Source organism: Epargyreus clarus, unplaced genomic scaffold (genome assembly GCF_041222505.1).
Source record: "Epargyreus clarus isolate Ecla_fem2 unplaced genomic scaffold, WU_Ecla_fem_2.2 ptg000018l, whole genome shotgun sequence".
In the NCBI taxonomy this organism is placed as follows: Eukaryota; Metazoa; Arthropoda; class Insecta; order Lepidoptera; family Hesperiidae; genus Epargyreus; species Epargyreus clarus.
The window spans coordinates 4,418,443-4,443,244 of record NW_027332226.1 but is presented as its reverse complement, the minus strand read 5'-3'; the positions used below and the strand labels follow the sequence as shown (position 1 = coordinate 4,443,244).

Genomic DNA, 24,802 nt, shown 5'->3' with positions numbered 1-24,802 from the left:
GTAAATTGTCAGAGTCAGTGAGTGAAATATGAAAATGAATGATCTGTATAAAAAAAAATCATAGTTCAGTGGTTTATTGTTGTAAAGAAAACGTTTGATTGTTTATTTTTCAAAGTTTTTATGCTAGAAATGAACAAATATGTGTTGTTCATAAGTTGTAGTTACTAAATGCGGCCTAGAACGCAATTTACAGCAAATAATGCTACTTAGGACGCTTCCAACAATCTGTCAGTTTTACATTTATAAAACCAGTGTCTAGTTCAACTTAAATCTAATGTTTGGTACATTAAAATGAAGGATGTGTGGTGTTCCCTAACTGGAGTTTTGGTGCTTTAAGTTTTCACAATGGGTGATAAAATTAACAGAGAATATTTCGCGCCTGGCGCCGCAGCCTTCAATTACAACAATGTGGTGAGTACGGTTACTAGACTTTCATTTCGTAATGCATTTATAGATTGAAGTCCGTGGCATCACTCATATAACTGGCTTATATATAATCAGGACTCACACTGTTCTGCTTTGTACTACAAGCCTTGTGTGGTCCAATAGCTTACTTAAATTAGGAGTGCCAACTTAGTTCTTAGGGTTGTGCAAACCTTGTAATCGATTTGAGATAGACTAGTGTTCTATTCAAAGTTAGTTACAGATATCCATGGATGACTATTTAATATCACATAATATTGTAAAATTAGGCATGCCCACTTATTTTTTAGGATAAGGCAAAACTTATAATTGACTTTAGATATACTACTGTTTTATTTAAAGTTCACTACAAATATCCATGGATGAATATCACATATATTTTATTATTTTATTTGCTGTCTATGATAATTACAAAGGACATTAACATTTTGAAAATAAATATAAAATTGATTTAGTAACACATTTACCTTTTTATGATAGTATTCATTTTTCTCTCATTCATTCATCTCCTAGGTATAGTCAACGCCAAACTGCAAGTCCGCTCTGAAGTTGGTGCGAGTAGGTGTAGTTATACAATTTGCTATGGTGACACAATTTATTTTTATATTCAGAGCAGCCTAGCAGTTTTACGCGGACTATATATTACTCTCATATAAACTTGAATGATATTCATTTTTGTACTGAATTTGCCAACAATAGTGATTTACTATCTGTATTAATATTTCTAAAAAACTGTAGAAATTTTCTACTGTAGGTTTTATAAAAGGACTATGGAATGAATATGTACTTTTAAAATTAATTACAGTTAAAACTATAATGCTTATGGTAAAAAGTTCTTAGATCTATTTACAAGTCAAGTCTGATCCTTCTGGTGGATTGGCTTGTTAAAATTGCTAACATGAAAATGTTTTTCTGGATAATCCATTACATAATCTTGGGCCCTACTGTGTCTGAATTTTTTCCAGCTCCAAAAATGTCACAGATAGACTTAAGTTTATCATTGTAGATCTTTGGTTTTCTTAGCTTCATCTGCGTCAGCCATTAGTAACATCTATGATTAACTTTAAAACACAACATTGCTTGCAAATCCATGCCCATAAGCAGACCTAATTGTATTACAACAATGTTCATGTTGAAATTCAATGTTTAGTTGGAACAATTAGTTCAATGGAAAGTGTTTCCTCGTTAAACTGTTACCTTATCTACTTGCTGTTACCTAATATGCCTTATGCCAGTACACTAACTTATTCTTAAGTGTAGACTGTATACATACTTTATAATATGAAAGATAACTTATTGATTCAGACCTATAGAAAAATGTATCTCAAGGATTTTACAGCACATAAAAAATGCATTTTTACGAACATTTTTTAACAAAATATTTTTTTTTTTTTTTTTTTTATAATATAAGAGTAGCAGACGAGCATGCAGTCCACGTGATGGTAAGTGGCTACTGCCGCCCATGGACATCTGTAATCAACCCCAGATAGGATTAGATATTCCTACCTGAGGTCGGCCACAGATGCGCCGCTACCCCTGAGGGCTAAGCTGGAACGCCTCGGAAAAGTCTGTCTCCCTTACCACACCCTTCAAACCGGAACACAGCAGCGCTTAACACTGCTGTTATTAGGTTGAAATAGGTGTGGCGGTGGTGCCGCCGGAGTCGAACCACAAAGGGTTCTACCACCTTCATATGATGTTATAATAAGGACTTTACTTTTGCATTAATAAAATAAAAACGAATAATAGTCAAGTTTTAAATTAAAAAGAAGACCCTGAAAAAAGAGGATATAAAAAATAAAATGTCATAATTCCCAAAACTCAGATATCTCGTGGCATTAAACATACATACTGTGTTATTAAAAAGCCTGTTGTATGTTTTTGCGAATGAATGTCTTCCTTTAACAATTTGTTTAATTTATTATCAGTTAAGTAGTACAATGAGTACTGATGTTTATTTTAAGGAATTACTTAAACATACTTAAAGTTATGTACATAGATACAAAGCATTCTATTTGAAATACACTAAATAAACAGTGCTCATAAAATACAAATTAAGGAGTACATACAGTATGTACACGGGTATGTTCCACCAGAGATGTGTGAGGTAGCTAAACAGTGAGCAACGTCAAAGCTAATCTACAAAAATATTCCAGTTTCTTTCAAAGGTAAGTGAATAGGATGTGATATGAAAGTGCTATGGCTTTATTGATTGCAACTACTTAGCAAGCATTAGTAGCTCCAATTCTTAAATCACAACCCTCTATATGCAGCTTTATTGAACTCATTTCCACCAATACTTAGTTATATAATGTAAGCAATGAAAAACAAGCATTTCTATTTGTAGATTTGACACATAGCCATAACTACCTTACACATTTATGGCAGGAAAGAGCTCTAATGATGCCCTCTCTCCTTTGATATTGTTTCTATCATTATTGTGATCAATACTGTAAAACTCATAAACCTAACCCAGCAACTCATACAGGCAAGTATTTTGTACATAGAGTTTGGAAAATAAAGCAGATAGGTCATTGAGAATCATGTTCTATTCATGTTTTAGATAATTAGGTAATACTTAATGTAGTATTTCTATTATAGAATAGTTTATTCTTTGTTCACAGCTGAAATTACACAACAATTATAGATATACAATGAAATAATAAGGATTAATACTTATCACTTTATCATTCCATCACAACCTTTTGAAACAACTTAAATATTTATTAATATAAAGTAAGCATCAAATAAATATCTTATATTAGACAGCTTCGTAGCTTACGAACCTACCCTGAATTAACTGAACCCATACAAGAACTGCTTCTGAGAATTAAGTTAAGATCTCTGATATTATTGTCTGTCTAACCCCCTCTTTCAAACCAGAACACAACTTTACACTATGTATTTTTATACATCAGAAATCAATATATCTATCCCATTCACAGACACAAAGATTACCATCAATTCATTTGATTTTTATTTGAATGTAGTCTTATCCGAGTTCCTAATTTTAGTTAATACCTATTTTGATATCCATTGTACATAATCTGTCATTTTTGTATTATCTTCGGTTTTATGAATAATTGCTAATAGAAACTGGTAATTTTCGTAAATAAACTTATGCCTTACAATTTTACATAACTGATTATAATAATCAATCAAAGAAAAATAATTAAATAATCGATCAAATTTGATCATGTCTAACAATGTAAAAATGCATACCTACCTAATTAATTACAAGCATTGAATAGTCTATGATTGCTCTTACCGATTTTATTCGTTCGTTATTGTTTTGTTTCTTTGTATCACACAGTGGCAATTAATCACTTGTGTTAATTAATCGTAATTCTATGGATAATAACATACCAGTGTAATTGTGTGTAAATCTGTATGTATTTTTCTCAGCTCAGTGTTAGGCGTCTGTTCAATTCCGTCTAGTTGGTCGGGAAATCGAAAAATGCGGGCTATTGTTCGTAATTTTCTATTTTACCAACAGTTGGTTCAGCCAATGAACAATATAAGTTGTGTCTCGGTCCCACGGCGGAACAATACGATGTGGGGCAGGCAGCTGACACAATTTAATTTGCGCGAAATAATCGCCCATGATGCATTAATTGTTCGTTATGGTTTTTACTCTCACGCTTCCACTGGTATATGAAACAAGACTGGTCTCATGACGCGGCTGCGGTATGGCTTAGTGCTTTGATTCCAACGTTATATCGAATAGAAGTACGGTCAGTATCTATATCTATAAATTCCTGACATATATTCGTACTACAATCGGCCCTGCTCGATAGCCCGAAAATTCCGATAGATCTTTCTCATAAAGGGTCGAATATCTTTTCTGTACCTACGAGTATATGACCTTCAGGGTGTTATTTACTACACACACACACACACACACGCATAATAGGTATATAGCGTGTATAGTAATATATAATTTACAGTAATGCTTATTTTTTGAGTTAAAAAGTACAATAACCTGAAAAAGATTTGACTACAATAAATATGGCGAAACTGATAATCGATTTAACTACCAGGTGACCATGATGTGCCTTATTTCAAACGGGATAGTCCCGAATTGAGGCGCTGTCACTGCCCCGGTTATATACAAAGGTCTAAAAAAATAACAGATTTTGAGGAAAGAGTCACAAGTCGGTGGCAAAACCCGTAAAATTAATTTGAATAACAATGTCATTTTAAACCGATGAATATTTAAAACTGTGCTGTAACATTGTAAATATCGGTAAGACATTGTCTATTATCCCACTGCTATGCACAGGTTTTTTTTCCGTCTAGAAAAGAGTTAAATCATGATACTACGTACGGTGAACAGGTGGGATAGTAAATACGGAAAATTAATATTAGACTGACTAAAACATATTTTTTTGCTCAGACATAAATGTTAAAGATTAGGAGCAGTAATAAATATATAAATGTATCGGTGTCCATGTGTTCTAGGCAGTTGCTTAGGTTTAAGTTTGGGCTGCAGAGCGTGCCAAAGAATGAGACATCAATTTACTAAGAAGGAACGTCCCGTTTTAAGCTTAAAATTGTGGTGACGTTACAGAGCAATTTTTTACGGCCTCGGAGGTTGCATGTTCAAGGTTCCTGCGGTGCTCGGGTGCCAGGGGCGGGCTGGTGCTAGCGTGAAGCCTCCCCTGACTATCATTTGGCTGTATAATGTAATTTATGTAGTTGACATAGTTGATAGCGAAAGATTATCTTTGATATTACTATGGCGCCTAATGGTTTTTGAAGGTGAGACTTTTTAAAATATTGTGTCATTTTTATAACACTGATATAGGATAGGGTCCGATAGAGTCAGTGTCTATTTACAACGATGTATGTATCTTGTATTTTTATTTATAAAAAATAGGTACTTATTATATTTCAAAGGTCTAATTTTAGTTAGGTTTGCATTTTACAATTTAACTTGAAATCTTAATTTATATTTAAAATCTCAAAGGATATTAAGCAACATCAAAAGGTCCTTTTAATTAGTTCTCGTTTGTAAGTCTCGTAATTTATTCTAGGACTCAATTCACAAATTAACGATCACCGATAAAGCTCAGACTTGTAGGTCTAAAATTCGTGAACACTCGATATAAACTTGCTATATCTACGCTTAAGAATATACACCGATCGCGTGCTCATGGCAAAATCTAGTTGGCAATTTTCTGTTCGGTTTGTCAGTACATTTTGGTCTTGCGAAACACTTGCCGCCTTGTGACCTTAAGCGTACTGTGCTGTGTAATAATTGTGATTAATATTTACTATTGTGTGCCAAGAACGTGGTGCTAATGTGCACAAAGTATGTACTCGAAGAGAACAATGAAGGCGGGAGGTTTTCCGAAAAGGAAAGTAATGAAAATGGTGCGTGTACTAGCTTATTGCATGGCATGACGCTTACATAGCGCAAGCGGTAAGGTAGATTACATTATCAGTAAGGTGTTAGAATCATTGAAGGGTTCCTCTTTCAATAGCCTGATGCCTAATATCTTACGCAGAAGTTTTAGCGCTGTACTCTGATGCGCTGGGCAATAAATTGTTCCAACGTAATTGTGACCAATCCCTTGATCTATCTCTCATATAACTCCATCTACTGCTAGTTACAGCATTAAATCTCAGATGGTGTGCATGTCCAATGAGTAGGTACTTCTAGAACAATAACCTAGCGCGCTTCAAACTACTATAATAACAATATTTTGTAAAAGCTATCAAAATACAGCCTTTTAAAGATAAAACTGATATATGTGGACCGACGTTCTTGATTTAGTAATACAGTTCCAATGAATACGGAACCTTAAGTGGGTATATATTCATCTCGGTGTTTATAACTAAGCCTCATAATCGCTAATCGTCAAGTTAATCTGGCATGAAGCCGGAGATGCGAGCATATAATACAAAATAATTACCGCGTGATGGTACGATATCATTTACTCGGTCACTTATATTCAATGTTGTTCTTCTTTTGCATTTTATTATCGTTTGGTTCTATATAAAGGTATGTATAACGTAATTCATATCCCAATCTTAAGTAGCGGAAGTTTAATGTTAATTTCGCTAACGCAATCGAAATACTTGGGTAGTTAAAATGGAATTTAAATTATAATGCGCTTTTTTGAGTGGTAAGGTCGGGCCGATTAAGGTCCATTGTCATTTTTTTTCCTCTAAAATAAGTACGTACGTTACACACTAGGTTTCCGTTTGATTTCGTAATATTTTATCGGAAGAATAAAACATTTTGCCGTGTATATCAATATGAATGTATTTCCATGAGTTTATCATATTTTATTACTATAAAATACATCCATTCACCATGAAATCAGTGTTTGGCATACCCACTTTATAAGTACGATAGATGGCGCGCGTGTCTAATTTAATTAAAACGAAAATATTGTTTATAGTAATGTTGATACTGAAGGACATGATAGGTGGCGCTGTAGTCGAGATTCTTGTGGTAGATTTATTATAAAAATAGCGTTCAGCCCGCATATGAATAATACGTAATGACAAATAATCTAAAAGTATGCAGGACAGCAATCCAATCCATAATTGCCTATGTTAATTCTGTTCAAACTTGTTTCGCCGCCTAAATTAATGTAATTAGTCCATTAGTCCAAGCCCGTATTATCTTAGATATCCATAATTGATTTCAGTTGTTATTCTATTTGAAGTGTGTTCTACAATATTCGGTACTTTAGTGATACGAGTGCTTATTTTAACTGTTATTTTGTATACAAGTAAGATCCAATAAAATATAATTGTAAACCTCAAAAATCGCAGATACTTTAAACCACAGATATTTTAATATATTTAGAATTTTATATTTCAATCACAATAAAAAACGAATCGTGCTATCATAAAACCGCATAAATCGTATCGCAACGGCAATAAATAACACTTCACCCACATCTCGATGTTCCAAATGCGCTATCATTCCATCATTTTACGTCATCATCTCGATCTAATCGAATACTTTTTACTATATTTCTGTTGCGTCAACTATTTATGTCATATCTTCACTGTGTGTAATATATAAAGTATCTATGTCCATGTGTTCGTTTTACAATATTTATTCTAGGCTGCTCAAGTTAAAGAGTTTAGAAGGATCCAAAATGTAATGAATTAGTAATTTATTTTAAATACGAAAAACCGACTGCTATAAAATAAACAACTGAAAAGAGAATTAGTTTAGCCTGTCTCCCGAAGCATCCCAAAATTTAGACCAATCAACAACATCTCATATGTTAAAATCCATCAAGCCGTTTGGGCTGCAGAGCGTGTCAAAGAATGAGACATTCATAAATAAACTCGATAATCATTACCCTGTGCAGTAGGATAAAAAGTATTTTTATAATATGCCTTTATCTTTCATGTCTTTCCATATGCGAGTATGAAGTTGAATTGGAGTTCAACTATGTAGCAATGCATTTGCTGGTATAATTGTTACGAAAGACTTGAGCATGTATTGTTTATTAATAACGAATATTTTGGAGATACATACTATATCATCGCAAGTATATATTTTTTCCCCAAGCAGGTGAAGCCGCGAGTTAAAGCGAGTATTCGATATCAGTACAGTTAGCGTAGAGAATCGAAGTTTCCATTAAAAACGTAATGTGCCGTTAAGCAATAGTCATATGTAACTGACATAAAAAGTGTGATTAGTATTGGTTAACTTACACGGACGAATATTGTGTTGGAAATTGAATCGGATACTTTGATTTGATTTTCGTATCGTAGAACGAGAGATGTAACTTATTAACGATTCGAACTCGATTTATTGTACTACGGAATGGTAGTGGAAATTAATTCTGTTCTAAATAAATAGTCTCTTGCCGGTATGTGGAAATAATTGGATGTTAATTCAAACATTATTAAAAATAATTCTTGCTAGTAAGCATTTAATCGAGTATTGTTACTGATACAAGGTATTTATAATAATAAGTCTTTATGAATTTCTTCAGAACAATCTATTTAAACATTAAAAAAAGATATTTATGCATTTTTATAGAAATTATTTTATAATATGAAAATTACTGCCACTGCTAATGAATTGCTATCAGAGACGCAAGGTGTAATTAAAGCCTGTTTTTTTTCGTTTCACACTGTTGTTGTTGTCATTATTTCTACCATCTGTTCTCTGTAGTCTTGTTACTAATAATAGTTGTGTATATTACAAGGGCTAACCCCTAAATCACCTTAAGTAAGAGTTGGGTCTGTTAATATGCGTTTGCGCTGTTGACATTTCTCGTGTTCCCGACATACTAACATTTAGAGAACGTTACTAGAAACCGAGCGGTATTTGTATGAATATGTTGCACAATTTTTGTATTTCAATGTTATATGCATTGGGTAAGTTAAATAATGTTTGTAGTATGGTAATGCTGGCAATAATTTTGTATTCAAATGTCCGGATTTCCATTAATCATGTGCTTGTTTGTGATGCTACGATTATCTCCATGGCATTGTTTTTTATATATGTAGTTGACTTTAAGCAATCTTTGCGTTTTTATTTGTCTAATGTTTATATATGAAACTAATGGTTAGAGTTTAATGTTGAGAATTATCATACGTATAATAAGATAAAAGGTGTGTCTTAAATACCATGTTATATAACAATAAGCATTTTTTTCTTGTTTGCAATGTTAAATTGTATCATGGCTATTATATGTACTTAAATTTTATTAAACACTTATAGATATTGCATTCATAGATATTGACGTCATTAACCATTCTTATTAATCAAGATGCGAAATCAGTAACCTTCAAAGTTCGAGATATTTTAAAAAGGTCACAATAATATACATGTATCGTGCATGGAACGGACTGGAGTGAGATCATTAGGTAATATGTGTAGGCTCACGAAATGTAGACACACTTCGTGACTGACTGTTAAACATAATTTTAGAAGTGCCTGTAACATTGTAAATAAGTTTTTATTATAATTTTTTATATGTCAAAATAGTAAATGCAACTTTTTCGTTGGTTTGGATTTCAATCTAGATACATGGTCGGATAATCAAAGTTTGTCTTTGGACTGCTTAAACTGTAGACTATCCAATCGCTCAAGAAAGCATTTGACAAAGGTGACTTACCTTACTCTAGTATACGGTTATTTGAGTTTAGAAATAAAAATAACTGCGGTGCAAAGCAAATCCGCTCAACTCCGCACGAGGAAGCTTGTATTTCATATAAATCAGCCTTCTAGGTTTCTAACCGCAATACATTTCAAACTCATTTTGGTTTAAATTTACTCATATTATCATTATGACTTAGTTAGATGGCAGTTTCACTTTCTATGAAAGAGAAAATACAGGAACGGTACGTCATTATTGAGCAATAACAATTCAAATAATTATATCGGCGTTGGACACAATCTGTGCAGTTTCACTTCAATAGCCGAGTAGCCGCCTATTACTGTCTCCGAGCTGAAAAGCCTATCTACATTGTATTGTATTCTTAGAGCCATAAATCTGTATTAAAATAGTTTATCTCACTTCCTTGAACAAATTCGTATTTGTTTCGGTAGGCGGCACGAATTTCACGCAGTTAATGTTGAATCTGAATTTAAAAATAAGTTGATGACAAAACCATTAGTTTGTAACTCTCAAAATCTAGAAAAGTTAATTTCATGATGAGTTGAAATATTTTACTGCATTATTTACTTATAAACTAATACGTGTTAAAATACCGTGGCTAGCTTATTTATGTGCAAATATAATGGACGAGTTCACACACCACAAAAAATAGAATTACACTAAAATATATTAACTAACTAAGTTTTTGCAAATTCTCATTCTGCATGTAACATCTCTGCAGAGCAGACCCAAAGGAATATAGAATCAAATTAGTAGATCGCTATGGTCACTTTTAAACGAGAGAACCTTAAGGTACTAAAGCAAACGCTATCTAATTAACTTAATGATACAAAGAGCTAATACATACGGTAGGTACAGTACTTCGAACAAAAACTAAATAAAATGGAAGAGAGTTTAATAAATTACACACATACACATTTGCATACGAATCGAGGTGTGCCTTTGTCTTGTGCAACTTCCGGTGTAGATAGCACTCTTATTTAAATAACATATAAGAAACCTTTTACTTTTAACTATCTTAATATGAATTTATTTATGTCAAAAAGTTATGACATTATCTTTGTTATATGAGCTTGCATGTCCAAAACCGAAAGTGAGTTTACACATATGGGGTACGTCTGATGCGAAATATTAAAGATTAATAACAATGTAAGTGGTTTTTAATTAGGTCACGTTTAATGTAAATACAGCTTGTAAATTGATAGCGGTTAAGTACGCTGTGCGTTCGGTAACCGGAGAAAGTGAGTAATAGGCCAGTGTTGCGGATAATATGCATAATACGAGCACCGTATGAATGAGTAACGAAAGCTTGGTTTGTCGGGCCCCCGGGCATTGGCGGGCGTGAACCGTGTATATTAATGACTTCCTAGTGTAAATGCACTATAAATATGTACTGGGAAGAGTACTGACATTAATACGTCTTTTCACATACGTTTTAAGGGGTTGTTGTTGTCGTATTTTGATTTTGTTTGTTTGTTGTTGTTATCGTATATGTAGGTCGATGATTAGTTTAGCCTCCTTATGAATTAAGGTATCTTGTTTATTGTGTCTTGTGCATAGTATTATAGACACGAGATAATTGTGAAATTAGTTGATTAGTGTGCTAATATTAAGAAAAATTATATTTATATCATCGCTGATGTTATCAAAATAGTAATTAGTTTTAACTACTGACACTACTACTATAAACGGTTTTATTTATACTTAATCCATAATCAATTATTTTAATACAATAATATTAATGATTAAGGTTTAAGAAAATTTCGTAAGGTAAAAGGCCCAAAGCCAAGTTAAGATTTAATAAAGAAACCTTAACAAGACAGCCATAAGTCCTTACTGCTTCATTTCAACATAAGTCATATAAACGACGTTCCTTATTCGAACTTGGCCGCAGTTTCTCCCATAATTTAACGATTTCATCTATACGGCTGTAGCTATAGGAGATTTATTAAAATAGTGGTAATATTAGTGTGTAGAAAGCGGAAAATACATCCTACGAAATTTAAAATACTCTATTTAATAGCTAGGTACTTGTAATTTTTACTCTGGTGATTTTATCTCATGCATATTTTATTCATTATGAGATTATTTGTGAACCATCTCTTCTATGAAACACGTTAATATTTTTCGTTTAAACGTAATACATAGGTGTTACTATAATAAGTATAATTTATTGCACAGTTTAAATTGTTTATGTGGCTACACTAAAAATAATATTTATTTAGCAAATAATAAAAAGTCTGACGTAAGTGCAGAAGCGCAGGTGTTAATTCGATAGTGTAAATGCATCAAGGTTATGGATCCGAATTTCATTGTGCTTACAGTATTTTTTTTGTTTTGTGATATTATATAAGAATCCTTATGATGTTTATCCTGACCAGCAGGGCTAAGCGGTAAACATGCCGGTCTGACGCGCAAAAGTTTCCGGGTTCGATCCCAGACGGACATCTGAATGATTAATTTGGCTATCTGTACTAGGTCTGGGTAGGAAAACACAGGGAATTATGTGGGGCTGTGGTCGTAAAAAGCATATTTTTATTGAGAAGTAGCAGAAACGAAAGACATTTTGATTTCAAAGTGAGAGCGATAGTCTAAACATGTACGAGTATTAAAATTTAATTGATACTGTTGTAGGGCAGGTTTATTGTTTTACTAATCTGATTATATAATTATGTAAGCATAAGAAATTATGTTGAGTAACGGCTGATTACGCCGTGCATTAGCGACAAAGAGTGGGTTTCATGTCACGCCCGTGTCAAGACAGTAACATACTTTTTGTTAATTAATATGTTTATTAACTATGACACAGTTTTTTTGATAGCGACGGTTACATAAAGCTCAATGCATATTATGAAGGTACAGTATCGCTTTGAAAAAGTAGATTCAACTCTTGAAAATTCAATTTGTTAGAATGCTTAGTACTGCTTCGGTATATCTGTTTTGTAGTTATAATTTGTGATGGCACTGTTTTTGGGTTTAAAGTATAAAGTAGTCGAGTTTAGAGTAGGCATTCCAACTTTGTTCAAATGTGGATGAGCCTAATTACTCTTCCTTGATATCCTTGAGACCTTATAGTTGTAAACGTTACGTACACAATCACTACTTGTGTAAGTAACGTGAGAAGAATAGCATGGCTAATGCTTAATTTCAAATAAAAAACCTTTAGCATTTTGTTACAATCTATTGAAATGGCTTGTTAAATGATCTTTTTATAAATGCTTTACAAGACACTTTTATTAGATAGTCAATTATATATTTTCCATCATCTAAGAAAAGAAAATAAATCGTTTAGGGTGATGTTATCATATAATCTTATATATAAAATTCACGTCACAATGTGAGTTACCGTACTCCTCCGAAACGGCTTTACCGATTTCACCAAATTTTATATGCGTATTCAGTAGGTCTGAGAATCGGCTACTATCTATTTTTCATACCCCTAAGTGATAAGGGTTGTTCACCCTTAACATTTTTTTATTTATATGACAACATAACGTTTGCGGTCAGCTAGTTGTACTATATATTTGTTAAATGTATCTAATATGACGAAGAAAGTAAGCATTTCAACTTGAATATGCAAGTCTGTTTCGAAATAGGTTACGAATACAATGTCAAATTTGAACTATTGTTCGTTTGTTTTTCGTTTTAATTCGATCAAATTTGTCACGAGGAGCAAAAAGTAACGTTTTGCAATATTATAACGGTGAATCGCTTGTTGCAACGTTATTCGTTTTTCTTGTTTTGTGTATTTGTTCTATATTTCTTTGAAAGCAGGAAATGACAATATTGACATTGTTGTATTCGTCTATTTGTACTGCTTTTTCATCCTGCTTGGTTGTTTAAATGTGAATTACATTGTAAATATTAGATACATTTTGCTTTAAATCTTTTAAAGTCTGAATTTTCGTGAATGATTGCAGTTGCATCAGCGTTTTAACTTTTCCTACCTTAATTGATATTGTCATTGATAAAGGTTTACCATCATCGCATATAAGGTTAGAACTATTAAAAAACAATGGTTTTACACGGTAAAATATTTTACATTCATTATATATTTAACTGCGTTTTTATACTGAAGTATTGCGATAATTGTTATCTAGATCACTGTTATGGTACGGTAGGTACAGTACATATTTCAGTGACAAAATTATTATGCCCCATAATCTCTCCTCTTAACTTTCGGTAGTTAATGATCATACATTAATCCGATTATCTGTCAGCCAGATACCATACAAACTTAGCTATCGGAAATCTCGCAATATGTAAGTGACAGAGCCAAAGCAGCTTTTTCAGATAGGTGTTCTAGATGCTCGTTTATCAGAAATGGGCGAAAACTGATTTCTAAACGGTAGCCCGCATTTCCTCGTCGAGTCGTCACGCTAGGTTTGCACCATCGCCACACCACTACCACTAATCACTGCCACTCGCCACCGCCACTCGTAACTCGTCACTCGACCTGACAACGCCTTTATATTGATTTAGACTTCTCTTTAACACTTTACATTTGCGTAAACATGGAATCAATTAACTTTGTAATTAAAATTGACGTCCAAGATTTGATTACTTTATTTGTTAGTTATTTGCCAGTGAAGCTAATATTAAAGGTGTAAAAATAAATGGTAACCCTGTACCTACTATATATTTTTTTTAAGTTTATTAAAAAATAATACAGAAAGTTATTGAATTAAAACATTGCCTCTGGGCGCAAAGATTTGTATGCGCATGCGCTAAGACAACCAGATATAAAATAAACTACAAGATACATTTACATTACCTATTAATGTTATACAAGCTAATTTACAAGCTAAACTTTAAAAGTTGACCTCGACTTAAAAGCTCGCCTCGATAATGTAGGTAGTGTTGTACCCACACGTTACATCAACTTTTAAGTATGCACGAGGGCGGACTTACGGAAAAACGTGTCTGCAATTACTTGGAGTTGCGAGTTACTATTTATAACTTAATGATACAATTATAGATGAGAAGACATGCAATTGTCTGTAAACGACTGGGTGTCGAAGCTACACGTTGCTTGAAAATCTGTGTGTTGTGTAAGTTGTGTTAAAGACACTTTATGTTAGTGCTGCCGAGTAGGTACTAGAAATGTTAGTCCTATTGTAACTACCAGAATAATAATAACTCAATAGGATTCTTACTTTATTTACAAATATGTTTTACATAGGTTATGTAGAAATTTTCGCCTTTTTGCAATGGTTGCAAAAAACTTTAGTTTTTAAAGAAATAAACACTTTTTACAACGAAATAAAATATTTAAAATTAAGCAACTTAATGTGAAACACTGGTATTGCGCAAATATAACTAAGAATTCAGAAATTGCAAATAGTATTGCACGTTAATGAATTAAAAACGCAACTGTATAAATTTAAGATTAGATAGTCCAGCGGCAACTAAAACTATCCACACTTTGCAAATTTTTGATAAACATTTGATTGCATAAATTGAATACCAAAACTATATTATTTATAAGTTAACGTATACTAAACAAGCTGTGCTTACTTATGACTGTTATTTTGAAAGATGTGTAGGGCCTGATGGCCTACATACTTTCTAGTTGAATAAAGTTTAATTTCAGTGTTTACATATAAACCTAACTATTTTCGGAAAATACTTTTTTACTATATAGCAACATAAATTACAAATACAAACATTCTCTATGCAGTAATTTAGCCATGTGTATAATATATTTCCTACTGGTATAATAGAAGTCGTATTAATTCTAAATAATAAAATTTAATAATACACACGTAAAGGTTACACAAAATACGAGTAAGAATGAATTCAGGTTACGTCATAAAGGTCTGTTTACGAACGTGCAGTAACCATTTGTTTAAGAAAAATACTTATTTAAGACGTGTCAAACGCAACAACTCCGGCATTCGACACGTCTCTACGTAACCGTTAGACAGGTGTTTTGCATTATTGAATACTGTATTTATCGTAGGGATGGCGATTCTTTCCAAACAAGATCGATTCGAATCGAAACCCAAAGAATCGATTCACAAAAAAGTCGAGGCCCATAGAAACTATTCTCCAAAAAACGATCGTTGATCTTTTACAGCAGATAACGGCGCAGATGGCGAAAAAAAAGGTAATCAGGTCCAAGCAAATACGTATCCGTCAGCAAAACACGTCTATAACACGTTAACCAACTTCGAAAAGATAGACATTCGAATTTCTAGGATGAAAATTCGATTTACTGAATCGATCCATTTGCTGCAGATCGATTAAAATAATCGATATTTTTTTTTGCCCAAAAATATCCATTTTTCGATTAATCGATCTTAGATCGCCATCCCTAATTTATCGCTGCACAAACTAAAATAACTGCTGTTACATAAAAGAAATTGTTATTTCATAGAACCATGCTTACTCGTATAAAGATTGTTGATTCGGCAGTTATTGCAATGTACATAATAAGTTAAGGTTACCTACTGTTGTAAGCCCTTTTTGATTAGCCCGGAACCAAACAAAGTTTGCAACATTTACAGTGATCGATCTATTCTCAATAGGTGAATGATAACTGTTACAACATTTACATAAATGTGGTTGGCAACACTGTTCCGCCTATTTCTGCAGAGCTAAGTTCTGATATTGATGTGGTAGAGCAGAGACATTTAGTCTGTTTTCAGACGTAGTAATGCATATGAAAATGGATGCATACATGTTTCATTTTACAGTCTCATTATAAAAACGTACAAATTTGTTTGAGACCCAGTAGCACGCACGGTGCCTACACTTTTCACGTTCCTCTTACCTAACAATATCATCAACTCTACAATAACATTCAGTCGTGATGATATCAAATACTCAATAATGGTATAACATCGTCCGGTTACAGCTAATGATCTGATCTGTAAATGCTCAACACAATAGATATGGTTGCGTAACTCGCTATCTGGATCGAGAGATGTTATCTACGACATGGATCGTCTAAAATCACGATGGCACGCCATAAACTCTTTATAAGTACGATCCCAAGATTGAAAATTGATTGAAATCCACGTCGCCACGAGACGCAATAGCTAACCAAGACGTTAGCTACGTGCCAATCATCTGAATCGATGGCTTAATCGAATCATCTGAGATATCGATGGTCTTAATAGCATAATGGTTACATACAACAGGTTGTAAAGGAGGAATATTGCATTTTGCAGATAAATTACAGAGGTTTGCTGTCTGGTTAAAGACTGGAATGTGGAAGCCTTCCGGGTTGCTATTAAAATGATTTGTTTGATCTCTATCAAAAATGTATGTTATAAAGAAGGTCATAACTTATACTCTCATATTGAAGTTTAGACTGTTTGACATTTAAGGCGATACGTTTTTAATGATGTGCTTGTGAATTTTCTTTCATAACCGCTTTTAAAAAGTAAAATGTTTGCCTTTCCGTAACAAGTGATTTTTATCCTAACAAGAAGTCTTCAAAACAGACAATGTAGATGCATTTCTAGATAAGGAAAAAAGAAACTTGCAGGTTGAACTCGTAATCGGGTTTGTGGCAGGTCAACTGCCTTGCACTGTAGGTAAACAACAGGCTTACACTGTGCATTATGCAAATTGGACGTGTATGAGACCCGTACTATGAATATAATTAGGTATTACAATTCATGTGAATCCAGGCTTTCAACTTGTGGCGCGACGGACTAGCTCGCAATCTAATGCACGCATGAGTGTTGAGATATTATAAGAGCGATAGTTATTAAATAATTCAATAATAAACTTACCTAATTGTTATTATTATTATTAATAACACTTTGTGTTTAAGATAGCTATGACAACAATAAATAATGCTAAACATTGTTAATGTACATTGCATTTAGATAAAAACTAATAGGATTTGATAGCGGAATTCTTTTATATTAACAGATTTTTTGATTATGGTCGGTTAAGTTACACCTGATAGTACATATACATGAACGATTTTAAATAAAATCCATTTCTTTTTAATTTCTTGTAAATTTTCACTTGCATCAATGTTTGATTAATGTCAAATGAGTTAAATGCTTGGCACTTCTATAATTTCGTTCGCTTCCATTACCAACATCTTTTAAACAAGGTCTTTATATCGCTGAATCTACATCAGCGAAATCATTCCTAAGTAGGTAAGTCTACTTACACGGTATCTAGACCGCTCCGTTTTTACACGAGTTGGTCTTGTCGCAGATTATCTGCGTACTCACCTGAACTCGACTGCCGTAACCAATATGCATCGAGGTGTGCTTCTAGCGGTTTCTAATGTGATATCGTCTGCATCCGGCCCGGGTTTCGTTTTACCGCTCCGAGCCTCTCGACCAGTTTTTCAACAAGCCCAGGATGCGATTTGTATTGCTCAGATAGCGTAGGTGCGACTCCTCTAGGTACGTATTTATTTTACTTCAATTAGAACCGCAAATGGTCGCATGCCACTTACAATAATTAAATCCATATCTAGTGCAATTACTCGCAATTGCAAAACTACAGGTCTAGGCGACATCACCTTCTTTTTCCGGAAACGCCTCGCAATTTGTATTAGCTTCTAAAGGAACATAATATCCTGATATTTCGAAGGATTGCAGCAAGATGTACTTATTATTTATATATATTTAATTATAAATGTAATGTCTACATTACCGGTCATGTTCTGCAACTTAACTCGGCGTAGTAAAATATTGTGGAATTTTGGTGCTTCCACGTTTCTCATAAAATACTACCATAATTAAAATTTGTGTTTTCTAGGCGTGGAGTTAGGGTGCGCTCATGGACAGACACGCTTGAGTTAACTATTCTTATATGAAAATCAATAAGGATGATTTCACTACAGCTTTAGTCGGAACTAATCCTATACTCCACCACATTTCGTTCTGAATAAGTATATCGACTCTGAGTGTTTTAATGGCTAAGTATTCGTGTAATATGGATGATAAGGATTACGAATATTACGATAAATGGATCTGGTTGACAAGGTTTTACCGGAACGTAAGCATATCCAGACTGAATGTCAGCATGGAATGATAAGACTTCTATCGAGATAGTATCTCTCATGAACAAGATTTGTTAAATCACGAACATATTATTTTAATAATTTGTCAGTGTTAAATAATTTAATGAACACAAGAAAACGTTCGTCTCATTTTACTACCTTCATTATAATCCAAGGAATATCCAATTACATCCAAATAGGATGTAATGCGTACATAATGAACAAAGGAAAGCAATATTTAGAACAAAGGAACGCAAACGTGACATTAATTTGTTTATTACAGGAAGATTGGAAATGAACCTTGAAAATATTACCTCATTTTATTTTTCATTTGTTACCTAAAATCCGTGCGTTTTAATTTCCATCCATATTTGAATTTTACAACAGAATATACATAATATTATTAAAAACCTCATTAGGAAATTATTTAAAACCCAACTTTTTATAAGCCGAGAACCTTAACTTTTCTAAATAAATTAACAGAATAATAATTAAACCCAAATTTTATAATAACGTTCTTTACAACGATCGGAACTAACTACCCCGGAGACGATCTACTGTGCCCTTTTATACGCCCACTTTTAGTACTCTTACCATCGTTCCTAGCAATATTAATATCTTGATTGTGAAAACGTAATGCGTGGAAGTCCTATCAATAATGCCGGTGGTTCATTAGTTGCGTCCATCACGTCACGACTCACGATTCTGCTTCGATATCCACATAACAATAGTGTTCCGTATTCATTTGCTTTTTAAATCGATTCATCAATTGCCAGTTATCGAATACTCCCACGTAGTACTTGACTGACAAGTTCGGAGTAGTCATTCACATTAAAGGTCATTACTGATGCATTTCTCTTTAACGGTCCATACCGACAATCCATTGGAAAGTCCGGTCACAGTTCCTCATACTCGGTATCGAGTTAGTTGGTTGTTATTAATATTAATCGCTTAGGGCATGTACACATCGATATCTTGAGAAATTATTTCGGAACACTGCAAAGGAATACTTTTTAATTGTCAATAGTGATGATAAGAGAAAAGTCAAACCGTTTATAATTCTAAGGATATTTTTGGCTTATTAATTACAATTATCGAGTGCATTGAACCCAAAACGACATAAGTCAGATTAAAGTGTCACCAGTATCAGATAGAAGTAAAATTTATAATTTAGATTTGTTCTGCTGGCACTGACAAAACTTGGCAGACTTCATTTAAATACAAATGACATTTTACAGCCAAAATTATGACATGATATGAAACTCTGCTATTAATTTTCCATCGTAGCCTTCATTATACTATATTTGAAAAACCTGGAGGAATCCAATCGATCTTGGGTTACAGTCGCGAAAATATTAAAGTTTGTAACTTTTTTAACTTGATATAGCAGTACATATGTATCGGTGGTTATCGCATATCCTTGTCAAACCTCTCAAGTGTCATTATTAAATTCGCCCGAATCGTCAAATCAGTATGACTTGCGTTTGTACATATCGTGTTACATGACAAGCCTTTATGCTTGGATGTTATTTAACCTGTTATTGTTATTACTTTATTATACTGTATTTATTTATATTGTATTATCAAATGTAACGTCTGTGTTTATGTTGTTTTCATACCGCAAATAAACGCCCATGGTCCACTTGACTTTTGCAGACATCATAACCATCCTAACATAATAACTTCAGTTGTATGCGTTATACGAGTTACTCTGTACTTTCCTTCCTGTACATTATTTAAAACGAGTAGATATTTTATTAATAGGAAATTCCTATTGAAAAACAACTATAAAGTTGGTACATACAAACAAACACTGTTTGTTTTCACGTACTGTTAACGTCAGTGTAACTAGACACAAGTAAAAGTTTAGTTTTTATTTTGAAATGTCTAATATAAATACACATTCGAATTCTTCCAAACTGTTAAATAAACACGGCCATTTATCGCCCGCTACTGAAGTTTCGTAAACAATTTGGTAGCCGCGATCGGAGATATCGACAGCGGTTGAGCGATCTAATTGTTTCTCTGGAACAACCAACCAACCTATGGTTGATACTGTTTAATATTAGATCATATATTGCGTATATTCCTTGAATCAAGTCAATTCATAAAAAGTTCTATTTTTAAAGATTTAAACATTAAATTTAAATTTCGTTTTTCTTGAATCGATGAAAAAGCTGCTGGCCATGATTGTCTATAGATTATCATTTATCAGCCAGATGACGTCACCCTGTGTATAAGAAAAATCCATTAAGAACAGTATCAAAGATTAAAATATGAGAGCATAAAGAGTTTTATGCTCTCATATTTTATCAATTAATTTTATCAACAGAACAACAAGTTTCGTAATTTTGTAACCAGCACGATAACGACGTCTCAAATATGGCGAAGAGCGTCTTCGGCTTATTGAGTAAAAAAGTGAGGATTAACAAGTATCCTTTATCTTTTAGAATTAAAATTGAGGTATTTAGATTGTTAAGGACAGAAAGTTTTAGATATAAACATTGAAAGTGGTACATTGTTTTGTTATCAGGCTAAAGCAAATTGGACAATACAAGAAATGTTTTGTACAGCTATGTCATTTCGTGTTGGAGGTAATTAATTTACTTCTGTATCCGTAATACGTGACATGGCATGACATTAACCTATTTAAGGGCGAGCATTGTCAGCCTGTCTTGTTTCTGTGGCCCACGCCCTATTAGAGGCCAACCCCTTTTCGACATGCGATAGTACCAGCCACAAACCAGTGTCTGTCAAATTAGAGCACGCAATTCTCGCTATAAATTGATGTATTTATTATAATATAAAGGTGGCGTGATATTTTTGTATACGAATGTCATATATGAGTTTTATTGAAAGTGTTACAAATATGAGTAGAGTTTTAAGGAAGATATTTTTAAGAAAAATGTGTAAAATTTCGCTATTTGTGATTCTTCTGTGGTGGTATTAAATTTGTTGTGAAAGTTGTTGAAATGTTGTGATATGACGGAGATACTAATAAAAAACGTCTGTTTGCCTTAGTACTTAGGAACAGCAACTTACCCAACTTCCAAGACTCCTATTCCATTTGATACTGGCAACAAACATCCATGGACAGCACGTGGATAGCTGTAATTTTATTGCTTTCATTACATTAAAATAAGCTAAAAGGATTATCGAAATTCTGTATCACGAGGCCTCCCCAAATGCGTCATAGATCTATTATAATAAATGAAGACTTGTAAACTTAGAACTGTAAGGCTTCATCAACCGTACTTTAATTGAAAAAATGTGGCCTGTAAGGTGACATCGTAATCACAGGACTTGTTTGTACCGACGCAATTACCTCAACATCTCAATTTTTCAATTTATAACACAAATTGGCTCGGCGGCAATTGCGGAGTTAATAAACTTCACACAATATAGTCAGAGTATCTCAATTGCCTGTAATTGCAACAAGAAGCGTTTTCAAGAAATTCTATCATAGAAGTACCCAAGTAAAATGTAGGGATTCTTCATCGTGACGATTTATTAAGATTTTAAAATGGTAGTAAAAAAGGAAAATAGTACATTTAAATGTAAAAATAATACATTTGTACAAAATGTTGACAATGGCAGCGACATAAATTACCTTTTCAGCAGCAACAACATCATTTTATGTTTGTCCTTAACCTTAAGATTCTATCTATCTATAAATTTATGTTCTAACTTCGTAGTTTAAGCGCTTTCCTAAAGCAGAAAGCTTCGTCCACAAAAGCAATTTCACCAATAACTTGATCTGCAAAACCTGCAATTGGAACTAAGTATTCGCGTGATGACGTGACTGCTCCAATGACAGGCATAACGGTGCATTTGCTCTCATAATTCCAAATGCCATGAAAGCGAAAGCGACAATTGTCCGAAGTGTACTATTTAACTAAAGACTCTTGGTAATGACTGGAAATTATATGGAATCCAGCTGCGCCCTTCAGGCAGACGTAGGTGATGCTTTTTATTTCAATGACAGACGATGCGCGGTTATTGTATATGACATTGTACATACTGTTATTTGACGCCTTATAGGTATAACGTTTTGAATGCAGTAATTATTAAACAAATACGTTCATATAGTCAATAAAGTCTTTAAAAACGTTAATGTACTCCATAAAGTTAATATTTATTAAATCCATTATTGAATTATAGCTCATTAAATTGAGCCACTTTCCGCTTGCGGCCGGATGCAGTAAAAACGACAAAAAGTTGTTCGGTAATATATGAAACACGGTAGGCGTCATGGCGTAATATATTTTCCTTGATATCTCAGAAAACGTAATTCAATCTAACAGTTATTGATTGTGCGGTAACCACAGGTCCGTAATGCCACGATAAGATCCGAATAGATTCAGCTAAATCAATTTCAGTTGTCCCAGCCAAAGGAAAATAAATAGCTAAACAGAAAGTTACGAAGTTTATTGTTTTGCGGTTGCAAATGAATTTTACTCGAAATTAATGGTAGAAACTCGAAATTTTCTGTGCATTAAATTTTATTTTGTATCTATGTTTATTTTAATATAAACCAAAGAAATTGATTAAAAATATTTGTTTCAGCAAAGACTGAATTGCTTGTATCAACATGTAATACTAAAGTATTAGTATACAAGCTTATCAAAATGGAAGTCCAAAAGTTGTCGTAGAGTATAAATACATATTAGAGTTGATGCAATTAAAGGGCTTACGAAACGTGATTTTGTCATTGTAATCTTGATATTTTACTTTTCAATCACGAAATCAACTTATATAATAAGCCCTAAATGTAACGCAACAGCTGTTTAGCTGGCTCCCATAAGGTTTAATGAGTCGCACACGACTTCACACGACTGAACATTGTCGATCACGACCACGTGACAGCGTGCCGATTTACGCGATTATCGGATTATGGGTGTTGCCAAATGTGTTGTTTTACGGATCACGATGTTTGGGTTCAATTTGGTAGCCGCTGTAACCTCTGATGGAATTATATGAAATCTATTGTTAGTATACAATTAGCTAAAGTAATATTCTGGCTGGTAGAATTATTATAAATGTCCGATATTAAAATCAACTGTTCAAATACTTACCTACCCAAGATTGTAATTTGACAATGTCTGCAGAAAATTTCAAATGCAGATCTTTGGTAGTCAAAACATTGGATATATCGATTATTAATAGCGTAAGTGTTTTTAAGAGCTCATTAACATCACTAGCCTAGTCTAATTATGATAGCAATTCCAAACTCAGGAAAGTAGCTGTACTGAAGCACAATCTTTAGGTTCCTAATCCTATTAAACTTTAGAGAGTTTTGTTTGCCATTCGAAAATGTCTTTGATATTTAGAATCACAAATTCTTGAACTGCCTCCTTACGTAAATCATGATGGCCTTTTCCTTAATGAATCGCACGCGACTGAGCATTGATGATCACGACCACGTGACATCGTGCGGATTCACTTGATACTATCGGTTATGGGTGTTCCCGAGTTCATTGTTTTACGAATCACGATATTGTTTTTTTTGAGTATGGAATTTCGAATATATAATGTGAAAGTTGTTATTGTGTTTGTGATGTATCGTAAATTAAAGTCATACGCTTTGGTATTACGTGAATTGTTGACTAGCATGGTAGTCTCCAAGCTTGGAGAATTGTGGAGAGAGACCAGTGCCCAGCAATAGAACTAAAAAATATATTACAGCTAAAATGTAAACATCATTTTAAGTATCGAAGAGTTACAACTGAGGCGTTAAAACATCTATGTTTTATAGTTGCTTAGGATGACTATTGTAATTTTTCACCGTTTCGTTGCGCATATAATTGAATAATTTACATAACCACGTTTATATTTAATTTAGTAAATGAGCCACCAGCCATGAAACGTACTAAGTTGACGAACTTGAATTCATGAAGTCATGAATTGAATTGAATTCATGAAGTGAAGTATTTCTAACTATTAGTCTGACGATTAGTTTACCTTGAGATGAACTGATAGTTAGACGGAAATGAGCGTTTATAATATACTAGTAAAGCCCGCGGATTCGCCTGCGTTTTAAGAATTATAACATGACATACATATAACTGAAAATTTGTACCTTTATGACAGTGGCGCTATCTGGTGAAAATTGGTCGTACCACTCCGAAACCGTCGTGGGTTCATGCACAACAACTTTGCTAAAGATCATCACATGATCAAATGCATAGTTCACGATTCATACATACATACATACACGAGGGACATACAGACAAACGTTAATTTATATATATATATATAGATTCATTATAATACACCTATGTTTATGTTTATA

General features: G+C 33.4%; 1 protein-coding gene across 2 annotated transcripts in view; it reads left to right on the top strand.

The window, feature by feature from the left end:
- jvl (javelin-like) overlaps positions 1 to 24,802 on the top strand; it is a 155,131-nt gene continuing 130,329 nt past the window's right edge. For both annotated transcript variants that reach the window (XM_073082639.1, XM_073082642.1), the window contains exon 1: positions 1 to 411. In XM_073082639.1, coding sequence (XP_072938740.1) covers positions 346 to 411 — 66 coding nt within the window. In that variant the 5' untranslated portion in view covers positions 1 to 345. The remainder of the gene's footprint in view (positions 412 to 24,802) is intronic.